At 33.0% G+C, this 24,316-nt stretch overlaps 1 protein-coding gene across 2 annotated transcripts in view; it reads left to right on the forward strand.

The window, feature by feature from the left end:
* Positions 1-24,316, forward strand: part of LOC137387416 (E3 ubiquitin-protein ligase TRIM56-like) — a 36,566-nt gene that overhangs the window by 2,345 nt on the left and 9,905 nt on the right. Inside the window, exons 3-9 of one of the 2 annotated variants that reach the window (XM_068073834.1) lie at positions 7,342-7,495; positions 8,475-8,658; positions 9,102-9,298; positions 10,194-10,364; positions 11,506-11,614; positions 17,630-17,686; positions 19,976-20,032. In XM_068073834.1, coding sequence (XP_067929935.1) covers positions 7,355-7,495; positions 8,475-8,658; positions 9,102-9,298; positions 10,194-10,364; positions 11,506-11,614; positions 17,630-17,686; positions 19,976-20,032 — 916 coding nt within the window. In that variant the 5' untranslated portion in view covers positions 7,342-7,354. The remainder of the gene's footprint in view (positions 1-7,341; positions 7,496-8,474; positions 8,659-9,101; positions 9,299-10,193; positions 10,365-11,505; positions 11,615-17,629; positions 17,687-19,975; positions 20,033-24,316) is intronic. The other variant, XM_068073835.1, reaches the window with a different exon arrangement.

The following is a 24,316-nucleotide window of genomic DNA, read 5'->3' on the forward strand; positions in this document are numbered from 1 at the left end:
CGTACGCTCGTGCCTGTTCGTCTGTGTAAATGATATGCCTTTCCATATTTTTTGGAAGGTTTCATTTAAACTTATGTGTACTTCATGTGTACATATATGTGCATGTATATGCATATGTAGGCGTATATGTACATGTTTATGTACAAATGTTTGTGTATGTTTATGCATATGTGTATGTGAATGTATATATACATATATATATCTATATATATATATACCTTCACTTAAATATACATACCTATATATATGCATATATATACACATATATATATATATATATATATATATACAAACATGTATATATATATATAAATTTACTTACACGTATGTGTGTGCGTGTGCATACATATGCATGTACATACACACACAGGGTATGTGTATATGTATGTGCCTGTATATGTGTTTGCGTATGCATATGGGCGCACATATATATATACATTATACATATATATGTGTGTATGCACATATCTGTATGTGTGTAAGTGTGTGTGCGTATATTTGATTGTATATGTCTGTGTATATACGCTACAGGTTATAAATATTCGCGGAGTTAAGTTTCGCGCAAATTGCCTTTTTCATGCATATTCACGGACTAATTTATTCGCGGATGAACACAATCACTTTCTATTAAAGGTTACCTCTATTGCGGCTAGTAATAGAGCAATGTGTATTGCTAGCCGCATATGTGTACACTACGTGTTTAGGTTTTTATATAGAAAAAAACTACAAGTCGATTATGCTAAGCTATAAATTTCTTGCTGCGTCCAGAGGTTTTCACGAGTATTCATCGAATTGGAGGCCTTTGATGAACCAACAATTTGTGGTAAGTAATGAGTTTTTTTCAAAACCATTTACCAAATTAATAATTGAGTTTTACTTTGGTTCTTTGGTAAAACGCAATATTTATTTTTTCCATCTTTACCGCTTTGTTATTCTTTTAGTGTGAGAGAGAGCCCAAAAATCTGCACAACCTATTCACACTAAAGCTAAAAAACGAAGACCGTGCAACGGTTGGTCATCTACCCCGTGAAATAAGTAGAGTAAGCAGCTTTTTCATCATATACAGAGACAAAATGACTGCAAGGGTAGTGGATGTCATTTCTACAAGATCACCAATCATTCAGGGAAGTCTTGAAAATGAGGTAGAAGTGACCGCAGCTACTAATGAGGATAATATATCTGCTTTAATAAAGGAACCTGAACGCCTTTATTTTGCAATAGTAAGCCACAAAGAGAGTTCTGATGATAACTCCCTTATCAGCCATGTAGTAGCGAAAGAATCACCTTTAACATCTACTCAAGACAGTGACAGCAATATAGAGCTGCTATTAGCAAAATAACTAGTCAGAGAGCACCATTACACAGTAGTAATTACTTATCAATAGTATCAGTTTAATTTTATTGCCAGACAATGGCCATATGGGCTAAACTGTTTTTATTTACTCCAATCATTGCTTGTAAAATTTTATTTTTATTTGAAATACTTTGTTTGCACACTCGAGTTTGTAATAAAGTACAATATATCTATACCTAAAATATAATATATATAATGTAATAATGTTTGCTGCAGCAATTTCAAGGAGGTGATGTTGATGAAGGGGTCTAGGTTGACTGGTTTCTTCTCTGCCAATATTCCTACCTTGGTGAATATATTACTACTTGTTTTTAGTTATTGTAACCGGAATAGGTTCTGGTTTATTCTCAATCTGCAGTAAATACAAAAAAGAAAAATAATAATAAGTGTAAAGTACGAAAACAATGCCTTAAGTATTGAATGAAAGCAATCAGTTTTTAAACAAGAGAATAAACTAACGTAGTTAATTATGTAAAAACGTATCTGCGCTGCAAATCAAATACATACCGTAATATCTAGATCAGAATCATTAACGTCATCAACTTCGGTATTAGAGGTTGATGGAATTGATTTCAATGTAAAAAGACTGTTGGAGCGATCTTGCGATGACCACGCCATGCCAAAAAACTTGTGAAAACCTTGAATATGTTTGTAAAGAAGTGTGATGCATTGGCAATGGGGTTAATTCAAAGCCCTGGCAATGATTTTCAAAAAGTTTTGGAACTCGATTACGTTTACTACTTCTGCCTAGTAGCTAGTTTTTAATTTGAGGCAGTAGTTATTCTCCCTTGAATGTTCGTAAAATCGTGAATTATTATATCCATCGAATATTTTCTTCCTGTAGGGTAAGTATGTATTTGTGTATGCATACATGAATGTATATGTTTATTATGCATCTATATGTATTTGTGTATGTATATACATGTGTTATGTATATGCACATTTTTAGCTGTATGTGTATGTGCATTCATATGTGTATGGGTATTTGTATGTATATGCATACATGAAGGCATAGCTGCCATACACGTAGTCATATATGCATATATGTATAAACTAATGTATACATAAACATATGCATGCTTTTGTAAGTGTAGGCATATGGGGAGGTATATGTAACCTATATGTATTTTGATTGTATATGTGTACACATACGAGTACGTAAATTCATACACTTACATGCATGCATATTTGCATGTATACTTGTATGGGTATGTGCACATGTAAGGGCGTATGTATGTACACTGGTGTGTGTGTGTACATATGTATGTGGGCATATATGTGTGTATGTATGTACATATGTACATACATACGTACATACATATGTTCTTTTGCATGAACACAAGTATGTATGTACGTACGTACATATGCATGTATGTACAAATGTACGTATGTATGTATATATGAACACATGTATGTACATATGTATGTACGTAAGTACATATGTACGTACATATGTATGCACATACACATGTACATACGTATGTACGTATGTATGTGCATATGTATGTATGTACGTACATATGTATGTATGTGTGTACGTTCGTATGTTTACGTAAAAACATATGTGTGTACGTACGTATTTATGTACGTATGCATGTACGTATGTACTCATGTATGTATGTTTGTACATATGTATGTATATATGTTTGTATATATGTGTTTACGTATGTATGTACATATGTATGTGCATATGTATGTATGTACGTATGTACATATATATGTACATATGCATGTACATATGTATGTATGTACGTACATATGTACTTGCATATGTACGTATGAACATACATGCATATGTATGTAAGTATGTTTGTATGTATGTATTTATGAACATATGTTTGTATGTATGTATGTACACATTTTTGTCTGTATGTGTGTATGTGTGTGTATGTATATATGTATGTATGTGTGTATGTATGTATTTATATATGTATTTATGAATGTATGTATGTATGTATATCTACATGTATGTTAGTGTGTATGTATGTAAGTATGGGTATGTATGTATGTGCATATGTATGTACATGTGTATGTATGTACATGGGTATTGTGTGCATGTATACATGTGTACATGCATCTGCGCTTATTTATGTGTGTGTTCATATGTATGTACATACATTTTCATGGGTGTAAGTATGTTCGTACATATTTACCTGTGTACACACTTTTTGTTTTTCAAAACATGACATTGTACTTATTAAATGTGAGCTCTCGCGTGAAAATCGACCAAAAGTCGGCATTCACTATCGTTAGTAATGAAGCTTCGAAGTTTGCATTAGGTTTATTGGGGAGCACATGGCTATTTTGTTTATTATTTCAACCTAGACCAATCAGAGTGTGAGGAATTTATTTCTGAAGTCAAAAAGAGATTTCATTGGCTCATTATACCGAAAATTTGCGATCGTAGTCGTTGCTATGCGATCGTGACGTCATCAAAATGGCGACTCGTGAAGATATTAAACCTTCGAAAACTTTTTTTCTGAGGAACTTGGCACATTGCTCGATGAAATTGATGCTGAATATGGAGAAACAATGTCTAGAGATCTAGATTTTTATGTTACTGATGACCTGCAAGCTCGGATGCCCAAATTTTTGATGACAAGAAGACGATGTTGAACTTACCGAAGGATTAACTGTTATTCAATCGTATAGTACTCCGGTTAATGACTCCGAATCACCTGCTGCCAGCTTACCAGCTCATCCTATGGTGTCTGATGAACCTATTAGCTTCAGTTGCAAGTGTGACTGCATCAAAAAATTTGACAGAACTCGACAGAACTGACAGAAAATTTGACAGATTTTCAGTCAGCTGACTTACATTAAAGGAATTTCAAAGACAGAGTAAAATTTGATTATCATGGGCCGAATTTCTACCCGAGTGGATGATGGGAACACCACAAAACCTTTCGAGCATAAGGCGAAGATCAGAAAAAGGTCAGTATACAACTTTAAATATAATGGTGAGTCTTATTGAATTTTTTTTCTGATCTATCCTGTTTGTTTTTGGTAGTAATAGTATGGGTGTAGTAGCTTACTAGTTGCTGTTTCAGTGTATGCCTCCCCGAGTCACATAAAATTACATCCTACAATACTTCACTCAGTGATCAGTCGTACTCACAGGCTTGAGTTATGTGTGTTTTCACTCATAATTGATTGCCAGTTGCCACATGACTTATTCAATGTGTCAATGCTTGTGTGTTTATTTTTTTGCCTGCTGACATTAACCCTATGGCATGAGCAATCAATCCCTTGGTCACACGATCACTAAGCCACCAAGTCTATTACTTGTAAAAGTGTCTCAGAGTCAGAATCCGTTGCCAATCATCTCATTAGCTCATTTTTTAGATTTTTTCTAAATTAATTAGGAATTAAGAAAATTCTAAAAAAAGGAATTTAATTTAAAGGAATTTAAGGATATAATTCTAAATCAAAGGAATTAAGAGCTTTCACAAGTTTTCATTCAGCCAAGCTTACCCCGGTACAATGACAGGTTATTTTCATAGATTGTTGTGTGTACTGTTTGCTAACCATGCTACCAGAGTCACTTTGATGCATAGCCATGTTTTTGTTTGGTTTAGGAAAAGGAAAAGTTCAGATGTATCTAGACTCCCCTGCCATGATGTATGATGTAAGACTCGAAGGTATCAATGGACTGCCGAATGTGATAAAACCTGAAGGTTTAGACTATGACCGCCAAGAATACTTGCATACTAACATTTGATAATTTTGCCGTCTTGGCACTGAGGATTTAGTTTGCCCGAAGCCTCATGGTAAAAGACGAAAAACGTGACCATAATATGAATTTTAGCCTTTTTCTGAGTCAGATGTGAGTAGGAATGTAATCGTGGTTTTGGGTCTGATACCCCTTGTTTTTTTTTACTCACATTTTGGCAAAATAAACCTCAGTATGGATTTCAGGTGTGATGTTAAATCTTGAAGCCTCTCAGTTAGTGGTGATATACCTAGGAGCTTCTCATTTTATTCCTAATGTGCGGTTAGTGCAAAGTACGGATGCGTAAAAATGTCCAATTTTTTTCAATTTTAGAGCAGGGTTTACCAATCTTCTGTTGTCCTGACCTTGAAATGGTGTACACCAACTGTTTCAGCATGCTTATTTACCCTAGAGACCAAGTTTCACCTCAGTCAGTGAAATAAAAATGGCCGTATCCAAGGATAACCTAACGTAAACAACCTATTTCTGTGTGTCGCGTCTTTATTTGCGATTTTCTCCGTTTCAGATTTTGACAGTTTTTGCTGACGTGCCTTCCGAAAATTCGCAATATCTCATGAACTACCTAAGCTAACTCAAAAATTCGAAATGCTTCAAGTTCTCCACGAAATTCTGCATCTGGCTGTGTTACTAACTCAAAATCTGAAAATCCCTCATTTTGGTTGATTTTCACATGAGAGGTCACAAATGTTGGAATTACCAGTTACAAAAATTACAACAGGCCCCTACGCTCTCTAGTAAGTGATATTGGGACTTATTGGAGCCGCTTCAGAGTATAATGTTTTTAGGTGAAAATGTATTTTTAGTAAAACATGCAATGCGACTCTAGCTGCTGGTTTCTTTTGCAGATGAATTTAATTATATAAATTAAAAGCAGACTTGCTGTTGAGTTATTCCTTTGAAAAACTTGATAATGCATTAGTTCTAAAATCTGTAGACATGCAGTAGATCTGAGAATTAATTTTGGTTAAGTCTAATATGTTGTGTTCAATTTAGACAGGAGGAATGAGTTGGTTTAATGCTATATATCCCTAAAATTTAATTCTCCATAATTTTGATTTAATTATCTGGTACCACCCAAGTAATGATATATAGCCAACGTTTTTTGTAAGATGTTTTTGGCATAGCCATTTGGTTTCAAAATATATATGGTGCCATCGTCTTTTGTTACCCAAACTAAATAAAAATAGGCTTTCAATTTCTGTGTGATAATGTAAAACAGCCTTTCTCAACTCGTGACAACCTATGGAAATAATAAAATGCTTACAATGTTTTCGAATTTTACGTTTAGTTTGATATACGTTGAAGATATGTCTGATCAGTGAAATTAAACATGTGGTTCTATGAAAACAAAGCATGGATAGGGATTTTTTAGTTCTGAACAAGCTTCATTTTCTACAATACTGCACTATTGCATGAGAGATGAAGTTTGTTTTTGGGGCTTTTTATAAAGTTTGCTTCAAACAGTTTTAATGTGTTAATGCCTTTGAGCTTGATAATTTTGATAAAAAAACAAAGTGTATCGATTGATTGGCAGAAGACTTTGATTAGAGTGCAATTATTAGCAACGATAAAACTCTTTTTTTGATTTGCATCTAGACATTTCCATAATCTTACTTTATCAAAACTCAAACTTACAAACTGATGGAGAGAGGCTTGGCGAAGTAAATAATTACATTTGATTCTTGTTATAGAAAAATGGCAAAAATAAAAAAAACCTAAATAACAAAGAATGTATGTTTCGCTGGTCTCAGGACAAAAATCTTTTTGACTCTTCAGTATTTTTATGTTTTTATTTTGTCCGCAAAGGCTTCTTGCTTGGTAAGCTGGACATTCATACGAAGATCTGCTACAACGAGCAGAAGTGAGTCACTGCCATTAGCAATAAAGTATATTTATAAGCTAGGTTTCTACAAAAATAACCCATGCTGCTTAGCAAATAAACTTTATTACTGAGCAAAAATGTTGAAAGTTAAAGTTCAGTAGATATTTTTGAATGCAAGTTAATTGCAGATAATTTTTTAATCAAAACAGTTTTTAAGAAAACTATTTAATTACTGAAAGAACAACACAGCGCACTGTCAAACAAAATGTAGGTCATTAGAATGTTTAGCGCGCTTAGTTTGTTTTTGGAGAAAAAAATTTTATTACCTACAATTAGCTTTTCCTGAAAATACTTCACACATATAAAAAAGTGATTGAAATTGCAATGCCAGATAAAATTGTGCAATATTGAATCCTGTTTTTCTGTTTGTAGTGAAGAGTTAAACATGACAGAGCGCCGACAATCCTATACATTTAGCAGATCTAAGAATAACTGTGATGTGTGTGTTAAAAAAGGGAAGGCGGTACAACATGCAGTTGTCTACTGCACAGACTGCTCAAAGAAGTACTGTAAGGCTCATGAAGAGGTACTTTGAAACATCAATCTTTGTGGCAATATCTAACGGCTGTTAAGTAGGGAATGTTTTTATATTTAGTTCACTTTGTTGCTATGTCTAATAATCAAAACAGCAGAATAGGATTGTTGCAATGGTTGTAGTATCGAAGCGTACTCCTTAGCAGTAAATCTTGATATTCAAATTTTGGCTTCAAGAGTTATGACAATAACTCCTTTAAAAAATCCTAAAGATAGTCATTTCAAATTTTACATCTATAACTAATTAGAGCAGGCATCAATAAAACAGCATTAGCAAAAGGTCATATTAAAATACAAGTGTAAAATTGTTTACCAAATAGCTTTAACAGGCTCACATTGTTTTACAGGCTGAGAACCAACAGTTTATTGACTCTGAACTCTTTCAATGCTAAACCAAAAAAACTATTATGTATTTAAACAAGGTCAAAGTGTATTCATCATTCAGACTTTCAGATTGGTCCTGTAATATAGCATAAACCTGACGCATAAAGCTCAATAAACTATTATTGAAAGCTCAACTTCACATTTTTGGAACTTCAATTCCGTTTTTCGATTAAAGATTTTTTCAACTATTAGAGCACAGTTTGTCAAGTAAAGCTATGTTGTTAGATTAAAAAAACTCAGTAAAAATAAATGTTACTAAAGGTTTTATTCTCCAACAGTTTATTGCAGCTTCAAATCTAGACACAAACATAATTTAAATTGAGTTTACTAGTCTACATCTTTATAAATTATTTCTTCCAGCAGAGTTAGTCTGCTTAGTTAGCACTATAAAAAGCTTTCGCCTGACCACTTGGCTCTTATGATACTTTTGAAACTGTTGATCTGTGAAACTAATTATATCATAAATAGTTCCTTAATCTTTAATTTAATGATGACACTATAACTATCAGTTACTGCACTATATATATCCTGTAGTCATCCAATAAATGCTCTAAAATTAAATTACTCACTGAATATCTATTTTTCAGTCTCACAATGATCTACATGAAGACCATGTAGCATTGGCTATCACCAAGAATTTTAAAGAACATGCCCAATTGGAAATAAGAAATTGTGCACAACACCCCAGTCATGCATACAGTTTAGGCTGCTCTGTGTGTCTGCAAGTGTTTTGTCTCAGCTGTATTACTCCAGGAAACACTTGTAATGAAGGTGAGCTGAGGCACATGCACAATGCTGTAATTACTACATGTAACTGCCAATATGGGCTTTATGTATGAGTAGAAAAACTTATGTTACATTTCACTTCAACTCGACATGTTTTTAGTTACAGTTTGGTAATGACTTTCTCAATGAGATTGAAAATGAAATTTTCTATAATTTTTCTGTTCTAATAAAATAAAAAATTGTTCATTTAAGACTCGTTACAATAATAGTAGTATTATTTTTTAAAGATGAATATTCCTGCAAGCTATTAAACAGTGTAACATGTGTGGTTTAGATTTTTCTATGCAGATGTGTTTACAGCGACCATTAGCACTCTGAATGTTTCTTACAAATTTCAGAACGCATAGCGCCAAAAAGTTTAAACTCTCATCCCAAAAAACAATCTCCATCAGATTAAATTATGATTAAATCAAAATTTATGATTACAGGAAGACCTCATGAGTTGCTCAACTTAAACGAACTGGTGTCTAATCTATCTTCCGACATACAAAGGCTTAGTGTAACAGTGATTGATAAAGAACAGAAGCTTTCTGCACTGCTTATGAAAGCAAACAAAACGATATCTGAATTTGAAAAGAATACACAGGAACTGCTAAAAAAGCTTTACCAGACTCGTGATGACCAGGTTTGCAAATTGTTGTATTGTATTAAAAGTTACAATAAGTTGTTATTTTAAATTTATTCAAAGCAAAAATGCAAATTGGATGTGTCCAGGGTAATTAAATATTAGTCTTTTGAAATCAGAGAGTTTATTACATGTATTTTGTTTAAAACAAGCAAACTTTTTCAGAAAAAAATGACAACAGATTTTGGTCTTTGACATTTTGAACTTCATTTTCACTCAGTTAAAAATTTACTTCTCAGTAAATCGGGTTACTAATTACAACTGGCTAAACTGTTGAATAAACATGATGAAAGACTAATTATGAGTAAGATTGAGTCTGGATATCAAATAAACTTGATATTTTCATGCTAAAATTGTTTGGTCAGTGCTAAAGGAATATGTTAAAACCATGATTCCTGTAGTTTATTAATATTTACATATTACTAAAACTCTTTAAAGCTTCAGAATTGATCCCTGTTCATCATGACCCCAGAACTCTAGCAAAAAACTGAAAGATCACTCCCATCTTTTTCAAAGCCGCAGTCTTTGGTAATTAGGTATTTAACACCTTGGCATGTTAAAACGGTTCTGAAATGCAGAGTAATTTTAGTAAGTTAGTTGATGATTTGGTAATCAATTGTTTAGGCTAAGTTAAAAAAGCAATTATGATAAAGGAAAAATCTTATTGTTGAAACAAAATAAGTCTGACGGATAACAATATTATTTTGCTTTTTACACAGACTGTAAAGCAAGATAACTTATGAAAGCTAATATTCAGGTGGAATAACATTTTTATGATATTGGTATTAGTGAAGGTTTTTCAAATAATTAAGTGTTTTATGCTTTTATTGGTATTTACTAGAAAATACTTAAACTATAATAACAAATAACCTGAGAAGAGTCATATTACCCATAGATCAATGCTATTCGAGCTAAATACAAACAGCTGGAACAAGAACTAGTTGAGGCACGAAAAACAACTCAAAACCAGATGACAGCTTTTGCAGAGAAAGAAGTTGGGGAGGCACTGGCTAACCTTAGTAGGCGGAGAGCTGATATAGAGAACAAAGTTAAAAACAACCATCAGGTGAGTGCTTACAAGTTCGTTCTCTGTAAAATACTCAGCTCAAGTTTCAATTTTTTACAAAGCATTTAAAGTTTTCAACTTTTTCACATTATCAATTTAGGTCAATTAGGTTTATCATTTTGAACCCTCTAGTAAACTTAATGAGCTTTCATGGCCTTGTAAGAGTTTACTAAATGGATAATTGGGTACATCTAGTAGATAATTTGACTGCCACTGGGATGCAACTATAATCTTTCAATAGTATGTTATAACATGAGTTTTAACTTGTACTATAAGTTTTTGACACATGTTTGTCAGACGTCAACTAAGAATTTTCATGGCAGCGCTAAGAATTACAATTGTGTGCACATAAAATGTTTATTAATGCGTTGTTACAAAAATGAGCTCAAATCGAGTGGGTCAAATTTATTACAAACGATAATTCAAATGTTTTAACTACTGACTAAAAACTTTTTTTAACGAGAAAACTAGCAAAAATGGTTAATCTTTGGTGGAATTGCGTTTAATGGTGTAATAGCAATTTATATAATTTTTTTTTACGACCAAGGAATATTTTAAGTATACTGCAGGAAAGAAATTAAATTGCTTAAGGTGCTTTGGAGACTTTGCATGGCAAGCACAAGCCTAAGATATTTGTAGGTGTTTCCTCTAAATCTCTTCTAATGTTTGAGGTAAAAAATTAGCTTTCCTCAATCGTTAAAATGTTTATTCTGATGATCTGTTTCTTGATATTTAAAATTTTTAAGGTATCATTCTATTAAAATTCTTTCTATTACTCCAAAAAATATGTTGAGAGCATTTCATTTGAGTGCTTGTGTATAAACCAATTCTAAATATTTTACAAAGACCCTTTATTTCTCCACTTGGCAGCTGCTGCTTTTTCGAGTAATGAGATAATACATGTACATTCTAATGAATTTATTGATACAGCGGAAAGCCTGCAATGAGAGCACAACTTTCTGCTTTAAAGCTTTGTAGTGCCCTGCTCTTCCTTAAATGTGCTATCTAGAATTTTAAAATTTATTTTTAATTTTTGGCTTCACCCACCTTTTTATGGAAATTGTCCGACCTCTCCAGTGCCAGTAACACACATGTATGTATTTTAAATTTAAACATGGCATGCATGCATTCATGATTTTAGGTTGATATAGTAAGAGCATATAATAATGTGCAGGCAGAAATGAATGCTGTGGCTGGAGGTCGACTTCCGATGTTAAGTCTGAACTCTGTGAAATCTCTGGAAGTGAAAGGTATGAATATTTTTCAAAGCCGTTTTCATAGTTGTGCATAGCATGATCTTTTGTAATCATTAATGTCAAACTTATCCGTCTAATTAGGAATTTGATTTACAGAAACATCTGGGTGAATAAAAATATTTTTGCAACAGCTGTTTAAAATCTATTCAAAAGCGTAAATGAACCTTGTATCTATTTATATTTACACTTGATATTTTCCTATCAACAGTTCAGTCACGAAAAAATGTTAGCCTAATGAATGCAGCAGTAACTAGTAACTAGTAATGCAATGTGAACCTTAGACACAACATCAGAGAAGCTGATACAATTTATTTTTAACTTACTGTAGCTCCATAAGCAAGTGTGCATTTAGAATCTAAGAAATTTGTCTACAAGCTTATATATTGCTTGTAATTTTCCTACAAAGATCATATACATGTAACTTAAGCTGCAATTGTTAGAGCAAACGAATAATTGTTTTATTTTTGTAAATTTGCAAAGATATTTGGAATAATTATATTATTAATGTTGTATAATGTTTCATCTTAGTCACTAATATCTTTGCTACAGTTTGCAGAAAAACTGGCCTTTTATGCGCAATTATAAGATAAGTACTGGGCCTCGATTCACCCAAAGTTGAGTTTAGATAATGGGAATGATGTTATCAAATGGCTTCAAATCTGCAAACTTATAAATCATATGAAAATATTTTAATAAACACAGTAAAAATATATTCACAAACATGGGAGATGAACAAACAATATTTATAAAATTGCGTAAGCCGAAGTAATCACTTTTGAACTAAAAATTTAGGATCATCAGCTGGTCTATTTGCTTTTCTATTATATAATAGTTGCTTTTGTTTTGACTCATTTTAGCGTCTTTTGACTGATCAACATTTTTAAGTGTTTTCTGATCTGAAGTCTTAATTTACTCCACTGAAATTAGAAATATTAGCATCCGAACATTTTTTTACCTAGAAAAATTTGTTAGGAGTAGCCATTTGTTTCATACTTTCCAGGTTAAGAAAGAAAAAGTTTGTGTAAATCTTTGCGTAAAACCATAAGTAAAACTCGCGCGTAAAATATTAGCCTAACTAGTGATACAGGTTCTGGCATAATTAATTAAGCCAAAAATTAGTTTTTAGAATGTACATTAAAAATAAATGAAATAATTTGAAAAGATCAATCAAAATGGTAAACCACCAGGGCGAATCTCAAACTGATGAGTTTGCTTGCATATGAAAATGATTACTTAAGCAGCTAGCAACATCAATTATCTTAAGTGAGCCAATTTTTCTTCAAAATCTTAGGTAAATAGTGTCAATTATAACTCTAAAGGTAAGGCCACACGTATCGTGTAATTTCAACTAATCTGGGAAATTCCATTCGTACGAAATTTCTGACCTGCCACACGGAGTTTCCCCACCACGGATTCGTACGAAACTAACTTTCAACTAGCCAAACAGAAAACGGTGATAAATTGAAGCCGATTCCGTTTCAATCATTTGCTTCAGTACAAACATGTGCAAAAAAAACGACCTTCAACATTCAACTAACCTTTTCAACCGACTAATCAAACAACGATTCGTAGGAACTTCTCACGTTTCGTCCAATTCAGGTTTCGTTCATCGTGCGCAACCAACGATGGACGAATTCGTTCAAATGTCAATTCGTACGAATCGTTTCGTCCAAATTTTGCCGATTTCGTGAGAATTTTGTCTCGTGTTGCCCTACCTTAAAGGTTGACTTGCAACAAAATTCACATTACAGTTATTTGGTATCAAAAGATTCGCCATGTCTTACTCTATTGTGTTGTAGGTGCCAAATATGTGGGAATGTGATTAAAAGCTCGTAAAAGCTAAAAAACGAACAGGAAATCGCAGCCACACGAGACCGCCCTAGTTTGGATTCGTTTTCCAAAACGGCTAAAATGTGACGTATGTGTGCTAAAACGGCTAAAATGTGTGCGAGATAGTTTATGTTTACACTTTCATGCATCCTTATTCGTCGAACTAGTTTCACAAATATACTTCACGCTTGCGATAAAAACCATGTCTATTGTTCTTACGCGTCTATTTTATCGGCATCGTAATGCTGCAACTTTGAGCACTGATATCTCAAAACATAGCATAAAAATATGTTTAATTTTTTAAGCTTAACTTGAACGATTGCATATCATCCTCTGATAAAAATGATGAGCCTTTTGGTCCGCTATGGTGGTTGAAAAATGCTGTAGAAATTTTTCGCGCCATATAGCGGGAATTGTAAGTCACATGACCAGATAATGTTAGTTTCAGTTCAAGTTTGATCTATCGCAAATAGCAAACACGCTTTCTCATATTAAACTTGTTTATTTCAATTCGTCATAATGTCTAACGCGCCACATAGTGTTTGTGCAGCTGCCAAGCTGAGAAGCACCTTTTTTTTGCCAAGAGCTGAGAAAAGACCAGACCTCCACCGGGCGTGGAACAACTGGGTGAAGCTGGATGTGACAAACTTTATTTATTCGCCTGCTTACTCTTACCTTTGTTTTCGCCAGTTCAAAGACGACATGTTTTCTAACCTGTTTGCATACTCCACATGTCACCAAAGCACGTGAGTAATTTATTTTATGAACTACTTGTATTAGTAGTTGTAACTCGGGTTATTTTCTAGTATTCTCCTAATAGTACTGTATTAATCTATATTTAATATAACAATATTAATGTCATTTAATTGTAATATTATTAGTATTTCATCTTTTTAATTACGTGTATTATCCTTATTATAATAACAAAACTAATTCATACTGCATATCTATCTGTAAAACGTAATATATTAATATATAATTGATAAAATAATGTTGTTTCACGATTAATTTCGCCAAATTTCTTAACCCCACTCACTTATAGATATGTTATATAAAATAGTTATTGTCATTTTCTGGTATCATCGTTAATAGCATATTAATATTATTAGTTGATTATTATTAGTATTAGATGAAGAATTTGTGCCAACCACTGAAGACTGGGAAGAGTTTGAGCGCTATGTTGGCCAGCGTCAAACGCTCTCCAATTACATGTAAGATAGAGCTGAACTAAACCAAACTTGACAAAATATAAAAAATATCCATAGAGTTATTACTCACATTTTATTTTTACAATATCATGGATTCTGATAGGGTTTTGTAAAATCTGTGTCATGATTGCATGGCTATATATTTATTCTTTTTCTGATCAAGCAAATATGATATAATAACAGGAAATGATGTTGTACATATCTTATTGCAAGTCAACTATTGTGTCGTGATTTCAGACCCGAATCCTCCTTCAAAGAGGAGAAAATAATAGTAAGTGTGACAGCACTCCAGCGACTATTTCACTGTCACACCTGCGCCCTCCCCTGCTCATTCACGATGGTGCGAGAAGGCGGATGGGTAGAGTTCAAGGTTACATGTGCCTCCTGTCACCGATCGTACACTTGGGAAACAACTGCCAGGGTGAACAGAGCTCACGTCATCAACCCCCTGCTGGCAGCTGCATCACTCTTTTCTGGCGGATGCCTTACGCAGAACTTCCGTTTTCTGTCGCTCCTGAACATCGCAATACCAAGCCACAGCGTTTGCCTCTACCAACAAAAAGAATACTTACATGGTGTGAGTGTTAATATTTACTCATAAACTTGGAAAATGTGAGTAAAAGCTTGGCACACTAATTGAATAATGACATTTAGAAACAATTTTTTTCTTGAAATGAAAATATGTCATCCTTCAAGCAAAATATATTATAATTCAAAATACTGATTCTTCATCATAATATAGCACAAAAAGGGGGAAGAGGATTCTACATTCTTAGACTAATGATAATGATACAAATTAATCTTGTATAATGAAGTTTTACAATATTTTACAGTGTATTGCTGAGCAGTACACCCTGCATAACGAGGTATTGATGGCAGCAATCGATTGGGAGCTTGATTTGGCAGGTGACGGTAGATGCGATAGTCCGGGGCATTGCTCACTATACAGAGCCTACACTATGATGGATCAGAGCTGCGGTTTAATAGTCAGCAGCCATCTTGTCAAGGTAAAACTTTGACAGTTTTTACTTCACAGCCTGACAAAAACCCAAAATTTTTAGTAGTTATCAATACATAAACATGAAGTTGCTCATCTAGCTAAATAGTTCATTCAAATAATGTGAAAGTCGTATATTATTCAAAGTCGTATTATTCAAATAATTGTTGGTCGTAACTTTCTTTATTTTGCAGTCAACAGAGACCACCAGCTCTAACACCATGGAGCTGGAAGGCTTCAAGCGATGCCAGTCCGATCTAATTTCCCACGGCCTGAGAGTGAGGTCCATTACAACGGATGTTGTTACAAAGGTTGTGTGCATACTGCAAGCTTGTGTTTTGGCTTATGCCGCAAATTTGTCGCCGTGAGCGACGGCCTCTACCTGCCTGCTTGGTGTCTAAGATTCGGGCTCTTTTCCCACCAACGGATGATGAAGAAGAGTTTGCAGACTTGCAAACAAGATTTGCGGCATAAACCAAAACACAAGATTGCGGTATGCACACAACCTTTTCCGAGCATTTGGCGATGGCTCTCCAAATGGGAATAGATTATCTACCAAAACAATTATTGAAAAACAATAATTGCTGATCATCAAAATAATCTCGATCTTTATATATTAAAATCATAAAACTAATACACCCTCTACTGTAGTAAGTGTACAAGCCAAATATACCAGTTCTCCTTGTGTTCCACGAGTTCAGAATATGTGTGTTCAACTGATGCATTAAATGTGTAACACAAGAATTTTAGATAATGCTTGACACATTAGCATAGCCTTGGTGTTGTTGGCATTAAATGAATATCCAACTCACTATGATATCGCAGGTAATTATTCCACCTCAACTCAAGGGGTGCAGACGCCACAAATTCGTTTACACCAGGATGCATACACAGGCATTCATGCTCCCCTCGGTCAAGGAGACAATGCGCAAACTCAGCATAATGGCAGCACAAACATTCAGGAAGAGATGGCATGTCTTGACAACGCTTGCAGGCACACCACTCTGTAGCCGCTGGTATTAGCTCCTAAAGAAATGAACAGATATGTCTATGCAACCATAGCTAATACATCAGGTCGATGTTATCCAACAGTATATCAGTGCAGCACTAGATTTAAATATTAAAATTGTTAATGTTGTCATTCGAGAAAAATCTGTAATTATTTTTTCGCAATATTGAAGCGATAATTATCATCATTAAAATCATATATAATAATATTCGTTCTATCACTCTCAAGCTAAAACTATTACTACTAGCTAGCTTGGCACATAAGAGCTGGCTAGTGGCGGTGCTTACTTGCTGGGAGGTTTGATTCTGTTGAGGATCTTCTTCAGATAGAGCGTCAGGCTCGAAACGCCAGGGTCTTAACTTTTCAGAATTTGACATTTTTTATGAACGCAACTCAGACACGAATAGTCGAACGGAATGGCCAAGCCGAAACTGTAAAGTAGCGAGCATCTATATTTGATACGGAGTCTTAGGTAAAACCCGAAGTGTTTATCATAAACTATTGCTACGATAAGTTTGATATTGAGCTTTTTATTGGCCTTTCAATTCACGCGAAAACATCACGTGACAAGGCAATAACCATACAGCGCGGATACGTCATCGAAATCAAGAGATTCCAATCTACGGCGGCTTTTTGTTTTTGAGCTTTTAAGAGCTTTTAATCACATTTCCACATATTTGGCACCTACCACACTACAGAGTAAGACATGGCGAATCTTTTGATACCAAATAACTGTAATGTGAATTTTGTTGCAAGTCAACCTTTAACAATACTTCCTGTACTTGCAAGAATTTTTAGCGTACCCTCAACTGCCATATACTATTTTTTCTCTAGGGCGCCTTTCTGGGTTAAAGCACTGCACGTATCTGGCATGGTTGATGTAGTTTCAGTGCATCTGGTTAGAGAACAAACTTTTGTATAGCAATATGGTCATGTATATTAATGTTTTTCCATGACAATTTTAGGCACCGAAATACCTGAACAGCAAAAAGGCAACTCATCTCCTTCCTATCCCAATACTGGTAGGCCTTGATCTATGCAGTCACAAGGTCCGCCTGCATTAAAAATAGGCAGCATTAGAGATAATTTTAAGGCTTTAAAAAAACTTCAATTTTAACTTTAATTAACAATTAACTTTTCAATTTTCAGCTATTTCGCACTACTGAATATCTAAAAATCGATTTAATTAGGCCGTTAAATGTGAAACTTCGCTTGTGGATTTTCAACTCTTAGCTTATTATAACTTCAATCAATCAAGCCAATTCAATGTTCTCAAGTAAAAAATCAATTATTTATTAGTTTTTACTGCGAACCAACTTATGAAAATCTATCAAAATAACAATAAACCATAATCACAAACCTAACTACACACATTACATAAGCTTCTTGACTGTTTCTATAGCTAATATTAACAATTCAATACTAAAAAGATTGTGTTGACACATATTTTCTCAGAGCTTTATTTTAAACTTTTCTTAAAGGAACAATAGGTTTTGCATTAAAATCATTGAATTTGACAAACAAAAAACATGATTAATATCTTTTCTGAGAGAGAAAAATTAGTTGCCAAAAACATTTTTATTACAGTTTGACCCAAACACTTTAATAGGAAAAATATTATTTATTAATATTATTAATATATTTATTTATTATTTTATTTAGACCTAATATTGAAAATTTCACTAGCAAAATGAGGTTTAGTCCTTTGTTCTTTGTTTGCATGTTTTCATCTCATCTATTCTAAACCATTTCTATTCTAAGAAATTTGTCTACAAGCTTATATATTGCTTGTAATTTTCCTACAAAGATCATATACATGTAACTTAAGCTGCAATTGTTAGAGCAAACGAATAATTGTTTTATTGTTGTAAATTTGTAAAGATATTTGGAATAATTATATTATTAATGTTGTATAATGTTTCATTGTAGTCACTAATATCTTTGCTACAGTTTGCAGAAAAACGGGCCTTTTATGCGCAAGTATAAGATAAGTTATGGGCCTTGATCCTCCCAAAGTTGAGTTTAGATAATGGGAATGATGTTATCAAATGGCTTCAAATCTGCAAACTTATGAATCATATGAAAATATTTTAATAAACACAGTAAAAATATATTCACAAACATGGGAGATGAACAGACGATATTTATAAAATTGCGTAAGCCCAAGTAATCACTTTTGAACTAAAAATTTAGGATCATCAGCTGGTCTATTTGCTTTTCTATTATATAATAGTTGCTTTTGTTTTGACTCATTTTAGCGTCTTTTGAATGATCAACATTTTTCAAGTGTTTTCTGATCTGAAGTCTTATTTTACTCTACTGAAATTAGAAATATTAGCATCCGAACGTTTTTTTACCTAGAAAAATTTGTTAGACGTAACCATTTTTTTCATACTTTTCAGGTTAAGAAAAAAAAGTTTGTGTAAATCTTTGCGTAAAACCATAAGTAAAACTCGTGCGTAAAATATTAGCCTAACTAGTGATACAGGTTCTAGCATAATTAATTAAGCCAAAAATTAGTTTTTAGAATGTACATTAAAAATAAATTAAATAATTTGAAAAGATCAATCAAAATGTTAAACCACCAGGGCGAATCTCAAACTGATGTCGTTTGCTTGCATATGAAAATGATTACTTAAGCAGCTAGCAACATCAATTATCTTAAGTGAGCCAATTTTTCTTCAAAATCTTAGGTAAATAGTGTCAATTATAACTCACACGTATCGTGTAATTTCAACTAATCTGGGAAATTCCATTCGTACGAAATTTCTGACCAGCCACACGGAGTTTCCCCACCACGGATTCGTACGAAACTAACTTTCAACTAGCCAAACAGAACACGGTGATAAATTGAAGCCGATTCCGTTTCAATCATTTGCTTCAGTACAAACATGCGCAAAAAAACGACCTTCAACATTCAACTAACCTTTTCAACCGACTAATCAAACAACGATTCGTAGGAACTTCTCACGTTTCGTCCAATTCAGGATTCGTTCATCGTGCGCAACCAACGATGGACGAATTTGTTCAAATGTCAATTCGTACGAATCGTTTCGTCCAAATTTTGCCGATTTCATGAGAATTTTGTCTCGTGTTGCCCTACCTTAACAATACTTCCTGTACTTGCAAGAATTTTTAGCGTACCCTCGACTGCCATATACTATTTTTTCTCTAGTGCGCCTTTCTGGGTTAAAGCACTGCACGTATCTGGTATGATTGATGTAGTTTCAGTGCATCTGGTTAGAGAACAAACTTTTGTATAGCAATATCATATGGTCATGTATATTAATGTTTTTCCATGACAATTTAAGGCACTGAAATACCTGAACAGCAAACAAGCAACTCATCTCCCTCCTATCCCAATACTGGTAGGCTTTGATCTATGCAGTCACAAGGACCGCCTTCATTAAAAATAGGCAGCATTAGAGATAATTTTAAGGCTTTAAAAAAACTTCAATTTTAACTTTAATTAACAATTAACTTTTCAATTTTCAGCTATTTCGCACTATTGAATGTCTAAAAATCGATTTAATTAGGCCGTTAAATGTGAAACTTCGCTTGTGGATTTTCAACTCTTAGCTTATTATAACTTCAATCAATCAAGCCAATACAATGTTCTCAAGTAAAAAGTCAATTATTTATTAGTTTTTACTGCGAACCAACTTATGAAAATCTATCAAAATAACAATAAACCATAATCACAAACCTAACTACACACATTACATAAGCTTCTTGACTGTTTCTATAGCTAATATTAACAATTCAATACTAAAATAATTGTGTTGACACATATTTTCTCAGAGCTTTATTTTAAACTTTTCTTAAAGAAACAATAGGTTTTGCATTAAAATCATTGAATTTGACAAACAAAAAACAGGCTTAATATCTTTTCTGTGAGAGAAAAATTAGTTGCAAAAAACATTTTTATTACAGTTTGACCCAAACTTTTTAATAGGAAAAATATTATTTATTAATATTATTAATATATTTATTTATTATTTTATTTAGACCTATATTGAAAATTTCACTAGCAAAACTAGGTTTAGTTCTTTGTTCTTTGCTTGCATGTTTTCATTTCATCTATTCTAAACCGAAAGCAAAACAATGGAGAACTGGAAATATAGTATTAAGGAAAAAATTGATGCATTTTGCTTTGAGTTGTTTTGCTTATTGAAAATAAATAATTGAGTCAAGTGTCTATAGTGGTAATAAAGAGTTGATTTTATCAATAGTAGTAGTAGGAAGTTGCAACTCATTTAAACGCTACTTTTAATTAAGAATGCTAGAGATTTAATGCAATTGAGTTTATTTGTAAGTTGAGTCTTAGGGTTTGTTTTAGTAGGCTTGTTAACTTGAATGTCCATCTCTAGTTTAGGCTAAAAGATAAGTGTTTTAAAACTTAATTTTTAGTATAATCTGTACTCTTTCTTTGTAATCTCAAACTTCATTTTCAATTTTTTTCATCTGTTTTTTACAAGTGTGCAAAAAATTCTTTGAACTGTTAAAAATGTCTTTTTTTGCCCTTTAATAACTTGTTTCATTGTTTTTAAACATGAGTTACCCTTAATATATTCAAGGCAAGTCTACAGAAAATTTGTTTTCTCAATGTTCATCTTGCAGAAGAAAATGTAATACTGGTAGACGTAAAGGGAACCTGATATCTTAGTAATGAGTATAAAACTGTAACAATAAAAATATTATTAGCGGAGTAACTGCTTTCCAAAAAACAAAGTCAATGGCAAAATGGATATTTTGCTTTTCAACCCGATCAATTGTAATTGGCAAAACTTGTAACAAAGAGAATATAATCAAAGTAAGGAGCATATTAATCATAATCTCATCTTTCAATTTTAATCTAGAAACATCTTGACAGCTAGACTATTTCAAACACACAAAAATCACAATTGTTAAACAAATACCAATAATTTCTGATTAAATCTGCTAAAATTTTGTATAAAGTAATCTTTAAGAATCTTTATTGCAGACTATGCAGTCATTGGTAATCATCTGCTAAATACAGCCAAAAGGTTTTAATTCAAATTTTTTTTGCATAAAGGGTTAACTTATTGGACTAAAACTGCCACATGTACAATTTTGAAAAGCTTTCATATGTGCAATATAAAATATTCCACACCTGCAACAACAAAGAACGTATTTGCTTGTTTTGATTAAACTAAAGTTGTCAGCCAAATAATATATGATATATTTGATGTGATATATATGTTAATGCACAGTTTTAATGGTAATAATGCATCTTAAGTCGGTACAACAAGCTTACAACGAATGCGCAATGGACATACAAGGCACTTGCAATGCACAGACATTGTGGATACAACCCGCATACACTATCATCACAACGCACATACAATGGTCCATAGAAAATAAACAAAATACTTTGTGTAATGTTTTAGACCTGTTTTATTACCAGACTAAAAATATAAATAGAATATTGAATAATAATATAATACTGTTAGTACTATTATTATTATCATAACACATTATTATTTTTAATGATAATAATGTGTTAACGGTGTGTCGTTGTGGCGCATGTATTATTAAATTGCTTGTGTCAGCACTGTATCCACAATGTTTGTGTGTTGCGAGTGCCTTGTATGTCCATTGCGCATGCATTGTATGCGCGTAAACGAACAAGAGTTCAAAAAACTAGCTGAACTCAAACTAATAAATGTAAACATTAACTAACTTTTAATGTGCCTAACGTAATTCATAGCGTCAAGCCTGACCATGTATAATAGAGAAGTGAGAAACAAAAGATGTCACATATACTATTGTGAATGGCTTTCATATGTACAATATAATGTAAATTACAACTATAATAAAAAGGCTATATCGTTTCATTTTCGTTAATTTAATGTGTATAACAAAAAATATACCAACTTGTAATGCACATATTAAACTTCTTTGCAACATCTTATGTACTATATAGTCTTGGAGAAATCCTCAAATTGTAATTTCAGTAAATATTTATATCTCAAAAGCGTCTGATAGGCATAATCCCTAATAGACCTTCACTGACTCCATCTCAGTACCCAATTGTTTAGTTTTTGTGCTGTCTGTTAAGGAAATTTACAAGTATAAAATCTTTTTGACAACAGATTCAAAATTTTACTCAACTTATTAGAAAGTAAAACAAGATTATCACTATAAAATCAACGTTTTGAAAACCAGTCTACCATTATTGATGCTTTATACTGCATTTGATCAAAAAACTGTTGAATACAGATTTCTGTCGCATCAAAACAATATACAAACAGACCAAGTTAAAATTTCAGCTTGAAAAACTTTTAAAAGAAATTTTAGGGCCATGTGTAAAGCTTAAATTAAACAGACCTATTTTAATTTTGATGAAATACGCCAAATATTTTAAATAACCAGCCAAGTTAAGCCAATTTCTGTAGGCTCATCTCCTTGAATAGCTGCCGTGCGAGTGCAAATGTGGGCTTCATCCTACGTTAAGAAATTGGGCTTCAATTTAATTTGTTTTTCAGTTTACTGATATTGCAACTATATCATAATGTTTTGTAAAATGTTGTAGCTTATGTCTACTAATTGTTAAAATAAAAACACGCATAGGTACACAAATATATACGTATGTACAAAATATGTCATAAAACCTCTAATTTAATGCCACTTCTATTTGAACGTCATCTCAAATTGACCGCCACCCTGAGCAATGAATTGAAAAGTAGACCGGCACTATCCAATTGAATGCCTACTCCATTTGGCCGCCACTTGGGCATTACTTGATCTTTACGAGCTCATACTATCAACTGATCAGTGAAAAAGTGTCCACAAAATTGTATTAATAATAATGAATCGTATATTTCAATAACAATAGGTTTTCTCTTTGTCCAACTCTAATTCTTTTCCTTTTTTTGTTAAAAATTTAAGAGCAATATATTAGAAATAATCACAACAGGCTCAAACTAGTGGTAGTACTCTGTCCAGTGCGCTCTTTCTGCCTCGAAGTAGTCTACATAATTATATAACAAACGGTTTTAATTTACGATAGTAGATGGAACATTTAAAGCAACGCCATAAAGATAACTACTAACCATCTCAGGCTAATAGTAGATTTTTTGTTTAACGCGATCTTAATACTTCGATGGACATGCATATAAAAACCTGTTTGCAAGTTTTGGACCAAAGGTTACGTTTATTGCTAACAAAACTTTTACGCATTGCTTTGGTAATAAATGCAGCGAGTGAAAGTGGTGCTTTGCCAAAAAATTTGTTTGGACACTGATATCAACTAGTTCAGCAGGCAGAAGATGGTGAGGCCAGAATATATTGTTGATTGCATTAGAAAACGAAAGAATGTTTGTTCCACCGAAAGCAACAATCAGAACGCAGCAATGCATACAAGCGATGGAAATATTTTTTGGTTATAAAAACCTTATTTTTGGTTTTTGCATGTAATATAAGTATGGTTAGTTTATCTCACTCTTTCATGAATATATATTTGTATCATTTAAAATAATATAGTTGGATACTTTATAAAAATGCAGATTTATGGCATGTTATTTCATAGCATCTTAGGGCCACTTACAACGAATCGATGCTCATACCTCCATTTCTATTGCATATAAAAAGCTAGTTTTGGCTGCAAACTGTTGCAAAAATATCAGTGG

The sequence above is a fragment of the Watersipora subatra genome, chromosome 2 (genome assembly GCF_963576615.1).
Source record: "Watersipora subatra chromosome 2, tzWatSuba1.1, whole genome shotgun sequence".
NCBI classification, from domain to species: domain Eukaryota; kingdom Metazoa; phylum Bryozoa; class Gymnolaemata; order Cheilostomatida; family Watersiporidae; genus Watersipora; species Watersipora subatra.